At 33.4% G+C, this 13412-nt stretch overlaps 1 protein-coding gene across 1 annotated transcript; it reads left to right on the forward strand.

Annotated features, from left to right (window-relative positions):
• Window positions 1-6617: 6617 nt before the first annotated feature.
• On the forward strand, window positions 6618-6836 carry Smp_204980 (unnamed protein product; the record flags this gene model as incomplete). The annotated part of the gene is made up of 1 exon (XM_018793331.1): window positions 6618-6836. One exon carries the CDS (start codon window positions 6618-6620, stop codon window positions 6834-6836), a length of 219 nt encoding a protein of 72 aa, XP_018647173.1.
• Between the last annotated feature and the right edge of the window lie 6576 nt (window positions 6837-13412).

Raw genomic sequence — 13412 nt, forward strand, 5'->3', positions numbered from 1 at the left:
AAATGAAAATTACTTACGCATTATTAAGAACTATTTCCCACATATATGAAGGTAAGCAAGATGAACTGTCGTGCAATATACTCGCTTTTTTAATAGAATGATGCATCTGTAGCCGCATCAAAGCCTAGAGATAAAAGGCTTATCATATGTCACGCGATAGATTGTCTTGCATGTAAAGTAAGTTTAACATGGCGAACCTCTGGTTTTCATTCAAATTAACAATAGGTCTCAGTATTCCAATCAAACATCGTTACAATCAACTATACCGTCAAATAAATACATAATACATTTGTAATATCCCAATGAGTAGAAAAATTAGATTTTCTGATGTTTCGTGACTCAGTGTAAGTCACTTCTCCAGTGAATAAATAACCAAGTTAACATTAATTCAAGTGTAAATAGTACAATTTAAAATGAAATAATGTTAAGTTGGTTATTTATATTCTGAAGAAGTGGCTTACACTGAGTCACGAAACTTCAGAAAACCTAATTTTTCTACTCATTGAGATATTACAAATATATTAATTTATTTATAACAATCTACCTAATGCTCAATTTATTCAAAATTATCAAATCAAAACTTGGTAATGATACTTATCTACCGCTAAATGTTTATTGTCTGTTTTTAAAAAATTGACTTAGTTGAGTTAGCTATCAAAGTACAATGTAGGTGACTGGGTATTGATTTTTCTTGGTAAGCAATTTTTATTGACTGAATTTGTTAACGAATGTCTATCTCGCTATTATTATTACTATAGTTGTTGTTTATAAGATTCTAGAAATACTTTGTGCGGTTGGATTACACAGTAATATTGATCAATTATGTTTTGAATAAATGAATGTGTCTTAAGTTATCTGTAGTTGTATATTTCGGACATTTCCAATGAGGTGCAGCTTCATATGCAGGATAAAAAAAATCTCAAATGAAAAGGTCATGGTTTCAAATTAAATCTTTGAAAACAATTATATTCCATTATGTAGCCTTCGCCCCCTAAGCAAACAAAAAGATCATAGAAAATGTTAGATATGATACAATTAATGAGCATGAAAAAGTTGCTGAAAATCTCAATCATATGTTATGATCAATATTAAGATAATGATCTAAAAGAACTTGCGTAACTCTATTTCTTCGCAATTCTTAACATTTGAGTATTTTCACTTAGATTTAGACTAAATACTCAAATTAAATTAAGTAGTTCGTTAGTTTTCTTCGAATATATATATATATATATATATATATATATATATATATATATAGTTATAACTTGTGGCCGAGTGGATGCCCGGTTAACTTCTGACGTGATAAGACCGCCAATCGGAGAGCAGCGGATTATCTATTGGAACAGTGACGCACGAAAACCGTACGAGCAGTCTAGAGTGCCTATCGATCCTGCTTCCGCCTAGCCCAGACAGTTAAGTCCACAACACCAATAACAGCCTTTCCAGTATGAATCCTTGTATTTCAAACATACTAAGTTTATATACCGAACAGATTGACCACATCGTACCAATAAAATAGAAAATAACATTTGTACAAGATTTAGCCAAATGTGGCTGTGAATGTGGTAAATCGTATAGTAATAGTCTATAGGTCAAAATAAAGCTTATAATAAGGGGGACACGAATATGAATAGTTTAGTTATTTAGCATATATACGATAAAAATTATATGCATAACATTGATCCACAAATGGATTCCAAGTTACCATTCACTATGGTTATCGGGACATAACATATATATATATATAATGGTTAAATTAAGCTTTGGAACAACTTTAATAATCTAACCATCAATGAGATGTTTGTTAAATATGCCGTACACTGCTAATGAAGATCTTAAATGTAAGATCTTGGTCAGTTAGAAATAGGCTGTGTTATAGATGGTGGTGAGCTGACCTCTACATCAAGGTTGTATATTTTTTAATTGCACTAGATTATCTAGAAGCCTTTTTCCAAGCTATATATATTCGATGAGAGATCCTTCAAATGTGGGGTTCAATACAACTAATGCCACATAAACTCTCAATATTTCTCTCCAGTTTAGTAGCGCACGTTTATCTGATTCCAGCTTGGTTGTAATATGATCGTATGAATGATTGTTATTGAAACATACACCCGTGCTATCCTCGTATATAATCATTGACTTAAATAACGTTAGCGAATAACGGAATCAAAGAAGTCAAATACAAGAATTGATTCCAAATACGTATATTTCACACAATCGTTAATCTGAACAAACAATCAGGGAAACGAAGCGAAATGCGACATAAAATCTTTGCGTGACTACTTTTCATCATATATAAAACCTTATTCACTATTATCTGTAGGTGTTTTGCAATCCTTAACTTATATTTTGGAATACATGTGTAGACGACGGGCTCACTGATGCGGACAACAGACTGGGTATAAAAAAATACAAAGTTCTTTCATCAAATGTGAAAAACCTTACGTCCAGTACTTCATCTGCAAATCTTCCATCAATTGACCCAAAATTTACCATTCTTTCATCGCCATAACAATTACTCCTTGTTACCATTCTCTTTAATTAGATCTTCCCAACCTTGCGCCGCGAATGCTTCCACTTTTGATTGGTGTTATATACTACTTATGTCGACATAAGTAGCATACGCCACAAATGTATCATTATTAATTTTAACATACGAAGTGTTTTGTTAATTGATTTCTCCAATACATCTTTATGCTTTAGAATGTTTTAAGAAACTTCCGATAGAAAATGACTGAATTTTAAGATGTTTACTGTGTTCTGATTTTATGTTTGTTCATTTTCCTCATTGGTTAAGAGCCCGTCCATTCTTCTGGATGAGTTAACAACAAGAAGTAGTTTAAACATTGCGAGTAAACTTTTGAAACAGTGTGCCTGGTAGTATCATTCGCATAACGTTTCGTACACTAACTTTAGAAATTGCTAATTTATCCGGTTTTTCGTGGTGATACTTAGACCAAGCGATAGGGACATCCTCATTAGTTTACAGATTGAGTTATTTAGTTTCAAGTGGGCCTGTTGAAGTTCACTTTTAATTATGCCCTGAACTTCTTATTAATATGATAATGAAGATCGAAATTTTTTATATCCATCTCTTATTTTACTGATGCATTATGTGATTGCATTCATTGTTTCAGTTAGTGCTTATGTGTACACACGTTCATCCTCTAACCAAGGTCCTTACCAGCATTTGTGTACGCTTGAAAATCGGTTCCATTAGGGTGTGCGCTACTGATGTCGATAAATATTATTTGTATGCAACACCAGTCGAAAGTGGAATACCTAGCAGAGAAAGGCTGAGAAGATCAAATAGTAGAGAACGGGTACAGAAAGTGAATGGTATGGAAACAAAAGAAACAATAAAGTGTGAGATAGTTGACAGACACATTTCAAATTAAGTATTTACTGTATGGTTCTCAGATTTTACTTAAAGATTCTGTAATTTTTTATTCCGTTACATATATATATAAGAACTGAGAGACGGTTCAGATTTGTAGCTCAGGCAGATGATTTTGGTGTTTTGTTTTCTGGGCTGGATGGTTTGGTCGTGGATCATCTGAACAACATCATCAGAACAGACTTCAAGTAGAAGAAAAGTATTCGAATTTCTCCGCATATCACTCACAGCTTGTCCTGTAGACGTCTATATTCATTGCTTATTGTTGACCTTTAACCTGTCATTGTTTACTTCTTTACTTCCATTGTATCTACCATTGATTTGATTCTTGGTCCTATATTTGTACACGATCTTCCTGATTGGTTGGTAGATTGGACCGTTTTTAATGTGTTTGTTTATTGCTAATTGACTTGAATGGCAAGCTTCTAAAATTTCTCTATTGTTAGTATCCCCTCTATCCAAAATCTCAACACTTTTCCAGTCAAATTTGTGTCTACGGTTGTCCACATGCATTGATATAAGCGAAGATATGTCATGGCGTTTCACCGTTATTCGATGTTCGTACAAGTGAAGATGAAGGAGGTGTCCACTTTGTCCGATATAGTGTTTTTCGAAGTTAGAACAATTTATTTTGTAGACGATGTTCGGTTTTCTTCTTTTGTCATTTCACCCTTTGGTTTGCATAAGATTGATTGAGGTGATTTTGGTATATAATTCCCATTTAAACAGTAAAATTCATTCTAATCATCTTATTATAATCTTGGTTATTAGTATTCACATTTCCTCACGGAATTGGTACTTTAATAAAACATTTTCATATATATACGACTGTACAGCTTGATAATAAATTCGTTGAAAAGAGATCCCTTCGCTGAACTCCGTGTTTTAAATTTGAGGTGATTTTGTTGGTTTATGTGCTACACCTATTCCAAAAGGCTTCCACAATCTCGTCGTGATTTTCGATGTCTTTTAGATATGGTAGGATGATCTGTTTGTTGCTTTCTGTACATGATCTCGTTTCTGTTGATGCGTTTGGTTGATATTTTTTGAAATTGATTGGATAGTCGCTCTTTTGAAAGATAGTCCTTAGATATTTTTCTTTATCCTGCGCTGCAAGGGTGTTGTAGTGTATCCTCACCCTCTTGAATAAAGTTTCTACGCGGTTGATTCTGTGAGTTTTTGGGTCGTTGCTACTGTAATTGAGAAGTTGGTCGGTGTTGTTCAGCCTCCAATACTGGAAAATGAGAAAAAATATCTAATGAATGTCATTCTTACGAAGGGTTAGCCATTCAACTTGATCAAAATATGTCACATCAGCAGAAACGAAATCAAGTAGAGAAACCAACATTGAGATCATCCTACAAAATATAAATGACGTATCAGAAATTAAAACGAGATAATTGAGGTCGTTTTTTGAAATAAATTATCTGAATGATCTACCAGGTATAGTATGATGGTGAGTTATAACATACTGATACGGAACTAAATAGCTATCGACAGTCCACGAAAACTGATGTGATGGGATAAAAAGGCAAAATCGAATTTCGACTCATTGTGATTTTTGTGCAACAGTAATTACGTATTTTCAATTCAGCGTGATAATTACTCAGTGTGGCATAGTATCAAAGTATAAACGAGTGTATTTCTGACTGAGGTCGTCGTCGTGTTTTGAGGTTAATAAATCTTCACTTGCATCAGTCTTGTTGTTCTTACTTCTCGTCGTGGGACTTGCAGTGGCTCCTCGTTTTACAAGTATAAGTAATGGGAGACAGCGATTTTGAAGGCACAGAAGAAAATAGTAATAGCAGCATCCTACATTTATATTAATCCAGAACTTTCCCTATTGAAGCAGCAAAAATAGTGACACCCTCTTACGAATAATCGCAGTCACCATTGCATTAGTAACAGCTAATTTCAGTTTCTCATCAGCAACTCTTGAAACTAGTTATGAAGAAACTTTCTATTCAAATACGTGTTCAAGAGCACATAAAGTCATAAAATCCTATCTCAAGTCTAATCGCAGAATTTATTTTTGATGCAGATATCGATCATATGTTTGAAACATGGTTTGAAAAGACTGAAGATATTCTTCGAGTAGAATAAACCATTATGTACGATGCCAAGAAGGTTCGACTGCTATTACAGAAACTTGGCCCTGTTGAGTATCAAAAGTACAAAAGTCATGTCCTGCCTAAAAATCCCAGGAAATTCAATTTAGATGAAACTATTGACATTTTAAATCAAATGTTTTAAAGACATATGTTATTATTTCGTATCCATAGTTGTCCAGGAATGACAAAAGAGGCTGACGAAAATTATTTTGCGTATGCTAGTAGAGTAAATTTACAAAAAGAACGATTTAAATTAAATCCACTATCCAGGAACTATTTTAAATGTCTATTATTCATTTCTGAATCTAGCTCTTCTATCGATGCTGATTTTCGTGTTTGTTATCTTGTATGGAACATGACGATTAAATAACACTACAGACTGTTACTATGCAATTCTAACGACTAGTAAACCTGAAAAAATATATGATTATGCTAGAGATCGAATTTACAGTGTCATCTAATTGGACCATTCATTCTGTTAAAACAAGTCGAAGACAAGATGGTATCAAACGTAGTAAATACCACTCGAAATTTTTTTAACCAACTAATTATTGGTACTGTTGTACGTGACTCTTTTCAAAGACTTTCTGGTTCAGAAATCATACATACAACATATGCAATGAAGTCTGACTTAAAGAAATGGTTTGCCGAGCTAGAGAAAGTTTAAGATCAAAGTCAACGAAGCCTCTCCACTAAAATCAGAAGAAGTACCCAAAACGTTTATATACCATACTTACGTTAAGCATAACTGATAAACGATGATATGTGGAATTATCGGTTAATGATGTTCATATTCGATTACAAGTGGATACACCTCAAATATTACATTAGTCTCTAAAAGGAAATGAAATTTAATGATAACCAAAAACACAGCCCGGAATGCACCCAAATATATATTGAAGCTCGTTGAAATAATAAAATGGCCTGGTGAATTTCGAGATAATTATTTTACAGGAAACTGTTATTTAACGAACAGACATGAATTAGACATTATTGGTATAGGTTGAATAGACAAGGTAAATTTATGGTATGTACCACTGAACGAAATATTCACATTGAAAAGCCCAAATAGTCCTAGAGACCTGTTCATCGTTCACGTAAGTAAGATGGCTATAACGATAGAAAACCTTTTCTTTCACAAGATGTTAGGACGCCGTATAATGGGGAAGGTGGAAATCGATGGAAGAACTTCTAAACTTCGTACAGAAATGGAAAATGTCTGTAGAGTGAATAAATGTATCGGTAAACAGCTGCATAATCCGTTAACAAGCAGTAAATTAGACAATATAGTGGTCTTACATGATCCTTTCAGTGATGAGGACTAAGAGAAAGATTCCTATTTCGAGTAATTTTCATTTGTAAACCAATAAGCTTACAAAATTTAATTGGATACGATTCACTTTTTTTGGTCCCGTTCTAACAATACCCAGTAGCAATGAACTAATGTACAAAAAGATTGGTGAAAAATTTTTGGAACTTTCTTTTTTCTCAAGTTCTGTGCTTTCTTTCATTAGACTCAGTCTTTTTTTTATTATTATCATACCTAATTAGTATATATAAAATATTCTTTAGTGATGTTGTTGTTGGAATGTGTATTTAATTGGCAAAGAAAGGTTATTTTAACATTGTTTTTAATTAAGTTGAGTCAATTTCGTCTTGTAAATAAGCCCACTATTATTTGTCTAATTAAAATTCAATATTGTACCATAGAATAGGTTGAATCGGATGAGCAAATTACTCTGGCAAAAATTAATTTACATAGATTTCCAAGAATGGTGACTATATAGTGATCATATGTTCCAAACATTATAGAAGGTTTTTTTGTTTTTACGCTGAATAAAATAAAACACAGTGAAGAGAAGCAGTAGAAGTTATCGTTAGTTACTGATCTGCCAAAACTCATTCAATAATGAAGATGTTATGATGTTATGATAGTAGAGCACTCCAATATTATGATAGTAGAAGAATCTTGTTTTTATATTCAATTACAAATACGATGAATATATATTGTACAGTTCTTTTGTAATGAAGACTAATTTTAATGAGAGTCTGAATACAGTTTGAGATTTCAAGTCTCTAATAGATTAATTAACCATTGAATGGAATGTGACGTGTTGTACACAAAAATAAACACAAACTTCCAGTACTATTGTTTAAAAATAGCACTGCTCTACGGTTTAATAGATCAGTAGAGAGGTAGAAAAAATATTGTTTATTACAAACATAAGTTTTGTACTTTTTGATATTACATAACTTGAAAACCCTTCAGGTTAAAGGCCAATTCACGCACCTCAACGTTTGATCTCACATGCTCGTTCCAATACACTGACAAAATGTGAGGCCGTAGTGACGTCTTTCTGTCTCCTAGTCAAACATAGGTAGGATCAATAGTTGCTTGTAAGCTCCTCATGAACCAATATATACACGGAAACTCAGTTTCACCAAGTCCGAGTATATTTTCCGGAGCCATATCATCCGGGCAACTAGTTAACACTTTGAATCACAAACGAACCCATAAGGACTCATGAATTACATAAGTGATAATAATAATACGGTTTCTATGAGTGAGACATCATCTTTGGTCCCAAAGTATCAGCATTTTTGATTTTATCAACAAATTGAAATTTATCCTTAACACTTTGTTTTACAAGCTTATAGTGGAGAGGTTTCAATATAGTTACCAACCATTTAGCTATAGTATGATAAGGAGAGCTATACATAACTAAAATTGGTCTTAATGGGATCCCCGGTTTGTTTACCTATGGCAATCCATAAAATATTGGCAGATACGTTCTCACTGGTTTAATCACTTCATATAAACCGGACGAAATAATCTGTTTGTCCATCAGCTTCTTCAAAGATCTGGTAAGCTCATTCTCTATCTTAATATTGGGATCTTTCTGGTTAGTTATTTTTTGAAATTGTAATTTGTCATTTAAGATGATGCCCATTTTGTCAATATAATCGCTTTTATTAAGAAGAACAACTCCTGAACCTTTGTCAGGTTTCGTAATCAGTGACGTCTTATCCTTTAGGTGTAGGTTAATAGCTTCCCTGTGCTTTCTTGTAAGGCTGCTTTTGTAATTAAATTTATTGTTCTTATACTGGTAGCAATAGTCCACAAACGTAGATTTAAAATGTTCTAGTTGTTGATCAGAATTTGCAACTAGATCACGTGTCTGATTATATCGATTCTCAAACTGTATATCTGTATCAATGTGGTTACAGTGATTATGAGTATCACAAAAATTTAGGCCTAAGGATAATATCTCTAGTTTTTCTTTATCTAGTTCAACACTTGAGAAATTATGTATGTACCTTTTCTAACCAAACTGGAAAATGGTCCACTAAAAAGATTACTCAAAAATTCACATTTTACTGGAGATATGTAGTGCAATGCAACACGAATCTTTCACCTCGATAACCGTTATAATACAAATCTTAACGGTGCATAAAATCAGAAGGCAAGGAGAAGCCGCAGCTACAGTCAAATGACGCATGCTACTAAGCTACGAACACGTGAATAAGTATCCACGATCGAGCGCAAGCAATCACATAGACAAATTTATAGTCAAATTGCACAAGGGTGCAGCAAGACGAAGCAAAAGCTAATAATAGGATTTGAGGGCATACATATACGGGGAAGAGGATGAGTCATCTAATGATATTTAAGCAATCATTGTCTTGGCTAGAGTATGTCATGTGCTCTAGTGATAATAATAGTACAAAGACATATGCGAATGGTTACTATCCGAATGACAATGTCTGCCAAGTAAGTTAATAAAAGGGTTTAACCAAAATCAGCCATAATCGAAATTGGTTGTAGGATAGTTGCTATAGTTATATGGATGACTCATTCACCCTCTGTAAAGATAATATATCACAGCAAGACGTTCTCAGGCGGTTTAACGAAGTGCATCCACCCATTCAGTTTACATCTGAAGAAGAGAGTGATGGTCAAATAGTCTTTTTGGACGTTCTCTTAACTAAGAGAGCGGATGGATCGTTAAAAAGAAATTTAAACAGAAAAAATACTTGGACTGGGCAATATACGCATTTCCTTATCATTGTACCTCTACAGTACAAACGAAATTTGATCCAAACCCTTAGTTACCGAATACGCACTATATGTTCTGTGGATATAGTTCAAGATGAGCTAAGCACCTTGCATAATACTCTTAGGGAGAACGGTTACCCTGGAAAGGTTATAATTAAATATATGACCAGGAAAGTGAGAATAGGAGGAATGAAAACAGTGAATAAGCAATCCCTGTTATGTGCCTATAATTCAGAGGGGATGTGGGTAGTGAAATATTAACTCGGACGTTGCGCAGGACAATACAAAAATCTTTCAGCGCCGGTGAACTATGTTTAGTGTTTTCTATGCTGTCTATGGTGACATCGAGGCTGAAAGATGAATTACCTTGAATGACCAACTCGTTTTGCATTAATTAGTTCAACTGCTACTGTGGAGGAAGTTATATTAGTCAAAGTTCTAGTAATTAACATTTTCGTGCTCATGAACACCTCCCAGAGTGACTAAACAAAGGTTTGGTCGAGAAAGTAAACAGCTCGTTATTGGCCCATTTGTTACAAACTGGTCATAGTACCAGTATAAACCAATCCTTTTCAATTATTTATAGGGTCAGTAATCTTTTGCCAAAGCTTGTCAGGCTTAAAGTCCTTCAAACGGCTGAAGCAGTAGCCATCCGGATGAAGAAACAAGAGCTATGCCTACAGAATAAATATCTTCAACCCCTCCTCCTCTCCTAACCAACCACAAGGCCAATTAATCAATAATAATGTTAGCTGTTCAATGACGTAATTTTACTATTGTACTTACGACCTTTCGTAGTCAAATGTAATTATCTTTATTCACAAATTTTTTGTGTTATTATTATTATTATTATCGCCGTCAGTTTGATGTTATTCGTTGAACATCAATATTAATCTCTCCTATACATGATTCATTCGCTTCGCATTCATCCCTCCTTATTACGTCATACTACTAATTTTTCACACAATTTAGTCTTCCATTAAACATTTGATCGAATTGTAATTACACTATTATCTCTCTCACCCTATCTGACCCATATTTATTCTGATCGCAGATCTTGAATTTTCACTTGACATATATACAGATTCGAGGTAACATTCTGTATGAGTCAGATCAACATTAACAATTTTATTCTATTTTGTTTGACAATCCTAAATTTACATGCATTAAACGATGTACTTTGCCTTTAACCTGACCATTTTTCGGATTATTAATTTGGATATATAATTGTAGAACCTGAAGAGAATTTATCGAAAAGAATATTCTTCATTCAAATATTAGTCTTTTAATGTGATGGGGTCTTTAAACGAATAATAATAATAATAACGATAATAATAATAATGTTTGACTTCGATACTGTAAGGAAAAATAACTTTGCATCTTATTTCTAGTTCAAACCAGTTAATCATTTGATGGATTTAAAGAAAAGGAAAAATGGTATTTGCTGTTTCCCATGATTTAAAGTTTTTAACATCCAGAATGAAGTAGGATGGCGGAGGCATCGCCTCAACCAAGTTTAAAGTTGATAGTTATTGGGATTACCAAATCTATAAGGTACACAGACGAGACTATAATTTATGGACGCACCAATCAGGTATAAGAAGACAGATCTTGGCGCAAAATTCATTCATCCATTTGGCAAAATACCGTTTCGTCAGTGTATCTGATGTCAGTTCGTGTTGGAAACCTTAAATCTAATTCCTAAACTTAACCATCAACTGTGAGTTATATATATAAGAACTCTCGTCTAAATTAGAGCGAATAGTTTCACAGTATTTGAGCGCCGAGTTGATGTAAAACATTATATAGGAATAATATATATTTGTAAAATCTCAGCGAATGAATTTGTAGTAAATCCAACGTTTCGCCTGGGAATCTGGTCCAAGCTTTTTCAAGGAATTATAATCAAACATCAAAATTATCGAATATAAATAGGTACATGGTTCTCCGACTTCATTATACACTGAATAGGTCATCCAATCAACGTTAACAAAAAGTCTAAACTAGGTATGTTTAAGAGATATGTGATGTGAAGTGATGAGTGTTCATATAACATATTGTATAGAAAAACGTAAGAGGTGAGAGGAGAAAATTACATTCACATTATATATTGTCTCTTATCAGTGAATTTATAAGGAAACATACAATTTGTAATATATATGATATGAATCATATCTGTCACAGCATGTATAACATGAAGATAATTAAACAAAATAAAAATAATAAAAGAGTGAGATTTGAAGAGTGTAAATTTTATAAACTGTATGTATGTGTCATTTTTAATGTTCCAGTGACTCAGGACTCAGTGGCCGAGTGGATAACGCGATGGCGTTTGAAGCGAGGGTACTGGGTTCGAGTCCCAGAGTGAACATCAACTCTGAGATGCAGGTACATCCAGCTGACGAGCCCCAAATAGGACGAAACGCGCGTCCTGGATTCCACTGCTAGCCACTATCCATCTCTGCTTACCATGCTTGTGAATTAAGGTATATCGAGGCAATACGCACAGTATGCACATATGCCAATTAGAGACTGACCAGTTGCAGTCCTAACACATCGATGGGAAAATTCAAACAAACAAAACTAAGTGAGTTCCAATGAATTGTTTAACAAATTCCGATAAGACAACTGATTAGAATCATCGAATGCAATTGTTGTCATTTAGATAATACAAAATAGATAATAGATTTATAGTTTTAATTCCTTACATTGGTTTATAATCTTCCTTTGGTTCTAGTTATTAGGTGAACACTCTCAAGGTCACTCGAGCGTTACCAAAATGTCGTCCATAAATTATAGTCTTATCGGTACAGATCCTATACAATTTTGTACACTAATCAATTCATGAAAGCATTATTCATGTGTTTCTTAATCATAATTTTACAGCGATCAGGTGTTGTGAAACCCGCACTTAACATTTTCTACTCTTATTTTTGTTAGATTCCCTAATTTTCTGTTGTGAAATAAATTTTAGATGATACATCTTGACTGCCCAATTAACTTTTTCGTGTTACTCTCGTATTCCTTCTACCAGTCGAAATATTATAAGGATATCTAACAATGAAAAATCTTCAATCATCAAATGACAGGTATGTTCTTATTTTCATTCGACTTTCCAGACACAACAAAGAATAAATTCAGTCTCAGATCAAGGCGTTTGTCATCGAAAAGACAGTATTGAGAATGTTGCTATCGTTTGTTCGCTTTGCAACTCAATTATTCAACACCTGTTTATACATTCTGTTGAATCTGATAAAATAATGCACTATATCCGGTGTTTTTGTGCTTTGTACCGATTGTCGAAGAATATATTCAATAGAAATAATAGGGCTAATCATCATCACATCAATTCCAGACTGTATTGTTCAACAGTAACTGCTGAATAATTATTATCGAGTGATCAGTCGTTGCGATTATTGCAAATAAGACTGTTTTGCGTAAAGTTGTTTGTTTCATTTTCTAGTTGCGTTACTCGACAGAATGCTGTAAGTCCCATATATATTCATCATTTCATATTATTTAACACTGATAATTAGATGACAAGAATATACTCTCTTATCGAGCAATGTTATTATTGATAATCATTTAAACTTTTTTTGTGAAGTGTTTATATATTGTAATAAAATGAATTTCAATGGATGATGTAGTGTTCATCAAAACTAGAGTTGTCTAAACAATGACTTATTACTCTCTTTTGCTAAGAATGTACAAGATTTCTATTGTGTTCTTCACTGCATAACTATAAATTCTAACTATTCTCATGTAATCATTGTCAATTTTTGATTTAAAATCAAATATCTGTTAACTGTCTTACTAGTTGGAGGGTAAGTGTCTGTAATCGATT

Source organism: Schistosoma mansoni (genome assembly GCF_000237925.1).
Source record: "Schistosoma mansoni, WGS project CABG00000000 data, supercontig 0204, strain Puerto Rico, whole genome shotgun sequence".
NCBI classification, from domain to species: Eukaryota; Metazoa; Platyhelminthes; class Trematoda; order Strigeidida; family Schistosomatidae; genus Schistosoma; species Schistosoma mansoni.